Source organism: Lolium perenne, chromosome 4 (genome assembly GCF_019359855.2).
Source record: "Lolium perenne isolate Kyuss_39 chromosome 4, Kyuss_2.0, whole genome shotgun sequence".
NCBI classification, from domain to species: domain Eukaryota; kingdom Viridiplantae; phylum Streptophyta; class Magnoliopsida; order Poales; family Poaceae; genus Lolium; species Lolium perenne.
In genome coordinates this window covers 85776888-85780044 of record NC_067247.2, presented here as the reverse complement: position 1 = coordinate 85780044, position 3157 = coordinate 85776888, and the positions used below count along the sequence as shown (strand labels likewise).

Sequence of the window (3157 nt, the reverse complement as noted above, 5' to 3'; positions counted from 1 at the left end):
TGACATGACAAGACCAGATCCCAGGAGATCCGTCGGGCATACAATTCCATACACCCTGCGCCAGCATTAGATGCACCACCATAGGGCGGATAGGGCGAGGAGGACCTTAGTCTGATCCCATGATGTAGTCGCCGCCTCACGATCCCGAAAGTAACACTGAAAATAACCTAAACATAAAAAACGAGAACCCTCCGCTAGCGAGGGGCGACGGCCCACCACACTCCAAGACTATCGGAGGCGGAAGGGACCACCGGCGTTGCGGGCAGGGGGAGGAAAACTTTTTTTTTTTTTTGAACTGGGGGGAGGAAAACCTAGATGGGTTTAGTTTGGCTGCCTCCCGACTGCCTCTTATTTACATGACATTGATTGCACAATGTATTTGACTGTTTTTCTTGCTGGGGGGTTCGCGGTCCGGGTATATTTGGTACGTGTGGTTGCTCTATTTTCTTTCATTTAAGATCGAAATACCGTAGCTTTGCAAAATACAGTAATATGTGACTCGAAGTCCACTTAATTCTTTCTTCAAACGGTGAATGCTATAATACTATGTACTCTGTTTGCTAATCAGAAATTCCGGAAGCAGGGGAGAAAACGGAAGGATGCGTATGACTAGAACAGGGGTGGAATCGCGAGGCTGCAGAAAGGGACGTCGGGATACACGATCACGCGAGCTCGCCGATGTAGCCAGGCCGCAACATTCCCAACTGATTCACGTTTCTTTCAGAGCAGGTAAGACTGAAGCCACTTTCCCGAGACTAACTCTACACGGCTCCCAGCTTGACGAAGGAGGAAAACGACGCAAGCAACTCGAACTCGGAGCCAGCTAGCTGGAACCACTCTTGCCCAGCGTGGAGGTTGCGTAGCTGATACTCGTCTAGATCATCGTCACACTCATGCTCAGTTATCTCTACCTGCGTGGTCCGTGCGCTTCTTCGATTGAAGCCACCGTGAACCTAGGACAATTATTTCGGCGTCGCCATCGCCAAGAGAACATCAGCATCGGATCGCCGACCGATTCGTTTTATCTCCAGGGACGCTTGCCCGCGTCAGCAGATCGCTTGATTCTGTCCAGTACAGCATCACCCTTGCGGTGTCACCAATGGCGCAGCAAAGGGCAGCCGTGAGGGACAAACACGACTCAAGCATGTGCCTTGCAAAGGGGCAAGTTCCATTCAGCACACACGGCCGCAGGTGCAAGCTTGTCCAGTGCAGAGAGTAATTGGACAGAATCATCCAGGAAGTAGAGCAGCAGGAGTGGCTGCGATTTCAGACAAGCTTTGCACCAGGAGCGGCAGTGTTAAGAGATCGGCAACTGAGCAGCCATGGAAGGAAACCGGCAGATTGCCAGCCTTGAAACAGAGAAAGCAAGAAAAGAAACCACCCTGGAAGAAAGAACACCCCCGCAGCTGAAGAGGATATGCAATGTAAACTCAGAAAGAACACTCAGAAATCAGACAACAAAAGATCACTTGAAATGAAGTGCGAAGATGTCAACCAAGATGAATCTTGCAAGCAACATGCATCAAGACCACCATGAGGAAACAGAGGCTTCAGCCGGTGGTTTCTGATCAACTAACTGCATTGAATTGCGTGCGGGGCACAGAGATACAGGGGGGATACACCGTCGCCGGAGGAGTCTCCCCTCCGGCGAACCAACAATAGCAAACACCACGGACAGACTAACTGACTGACACACCACCCACACTCACCGGACCGACGATGCTGCCGCCTGGACTCGCCGCCTCTTCTTCTACCCTGAATTAGAACACCACGAACGGACGGAGAAATGACCTCCACACGACACCACACCACACCGAACACTGGAACAGACGGACAGCTGGGAAGGAAAGACAGACGGCGCAAAAGTTAGCTCGCTCCGTGCTCGGGCACGGGCTGCAGCTCACACGAAGCCGACCTCGGCGAACTGCGCGCGGGGCTTGGCGGCGGTGGAGCCGGGGCGCGGGATCTGCACCATGCCGTCCGGGAGCGGGTTCTTCCTGGGCCGGCCGCGCGGGCGCGCGACCTTGGGCGGGGCCAGCGGGTCCCGCGGCTTGGGCGGCCGGCCGCGCCGGCGCGGCGCCGCGGGAGCCGCGGCGGGGACGGGTAGCCCGTTGATGTTAGCAGTTGCGCCGATGGGTGTTCCGGCGGGGGCAGTGATGGGGAACCCCGGCGGGCGCACCTTCGGGGGCCGGCCGCGGCCGCGCTTGGCGGGCGGCTGCTGCTGGGGCGGGGGTGGTGGCGGGGGCGCGTCGTCGGGGGAGGAGTCGTCGTCGTACTCCGGCTCGTCGTCCTCCGCGTCCGCCTCTTGGACGGCGGGGCACCTGGAGGGCGGGGCGGGGAGCGCGTACTTGCCGCCGGCGACGGCGACGAGCTCGGCGGCGGCGGCCATGCGGGAGAGGTGGGCGGCGACGAGGGCGGGGTGGGAGGGCGGGAGGTGGCCGGCGGCGCCGTGGGCGGCCTCGATGCGGCGCGCGATGGCGGCCTGGCTGGAGCCGTTGTCCTCGCGCAGCGACGCGATCGCCTCGACGATCATCTGCGACAAAGAAGTCAATTTTACTACCAGATCGGTCGGGGCGGAGCAGATCTGGGGAAAAGGAAAGCGCGCGGCGGCGGCGGGAGGGGGAGAATCGTGCTTGCCTGGGGGTAGGAGGGGAGCACGACGAGGTGGGAGGAGGCCGCGGGGCCGCCCCTGGAGGTGGCCATCGCCCGCGCTGGCCGACTGTCTCTCTCGCGAGCGAGCGCAGGTGTTGGACTGAGAGAGAGAGAGAGAGGGGAATTTGGGGGGCGCAGCGCACGGGGCCGCGACGCGGATCTGACTGAGTGAGGCTGAGGCTGAGGCTGAGGGCGGAGATGGATGGAATGGAAGTACGGTTTGGACAAGAGAGATCTGTCGGGTGGTACCGGGGCGGCCGGCCGGCCAAGGTTCTCACTAGCACAGTCCCACTGCTGCCCACAAGGACACGAGCGCACCGGTTGGTGGGCACACTCTGCGAAAGAATTGCAAACTACCAACAAATACCCAGAAATTATCAGAACCTGCATATAGAATCACCAAATAAAAGAAGGAACTTAACAGTTTAACAAATGCCAATCAAATACACATTAGGTGAGTTCTTAACTGCCAATCAAATGCCAGCGAAATAGAAATAACTTTTTT

At 58.2% G+C, this 3157-nt stretch overlaps 1 protein-coding gene across 1 annotated transcript; it reads right to left on the bottom strand.

Moving 5' to 3' along the window:
- Positions 1–1561: 1561 nt before the first annotated feature.
- Positions 1562–2884, bottom strand: LOC127293187 (uncharacterized). Its single transcript, XM_051322760.2, has 2 exons — positions 2638–2884; positions 1562–2533 (listed from the first exon to the last, which is right to left on the bottom strand). Exons 1-2 carry the CDS (start codon positions 2701–2703, stop codon positions 1901–1903), a joined length of 699 nt encoding a protein of 232 aa, XP_051178720.1. The 5' UTR covers positions 2704–2884; the 3' UTR covers positions 1562–1900.
- Positions 2885–3157: the final 273 nt, after the last annotated feature.

Coding starts and splice junctions, on each gene's coding strand:
- LOC127293187 (XM_051322760.2), bottom strand. CDS start 2,703: ATGGCCACCTCCAGGGGCGGCCCCGCGGCCTCCTCCCACCTCGTCGTG. Junction 2,534..2,637: donor TGCTCCCCTCCTACCCCCAG/GCAAGCACGATT, acceptor TCTTTGTCGCAG/ATGATCGTCGAGGCGATCGC.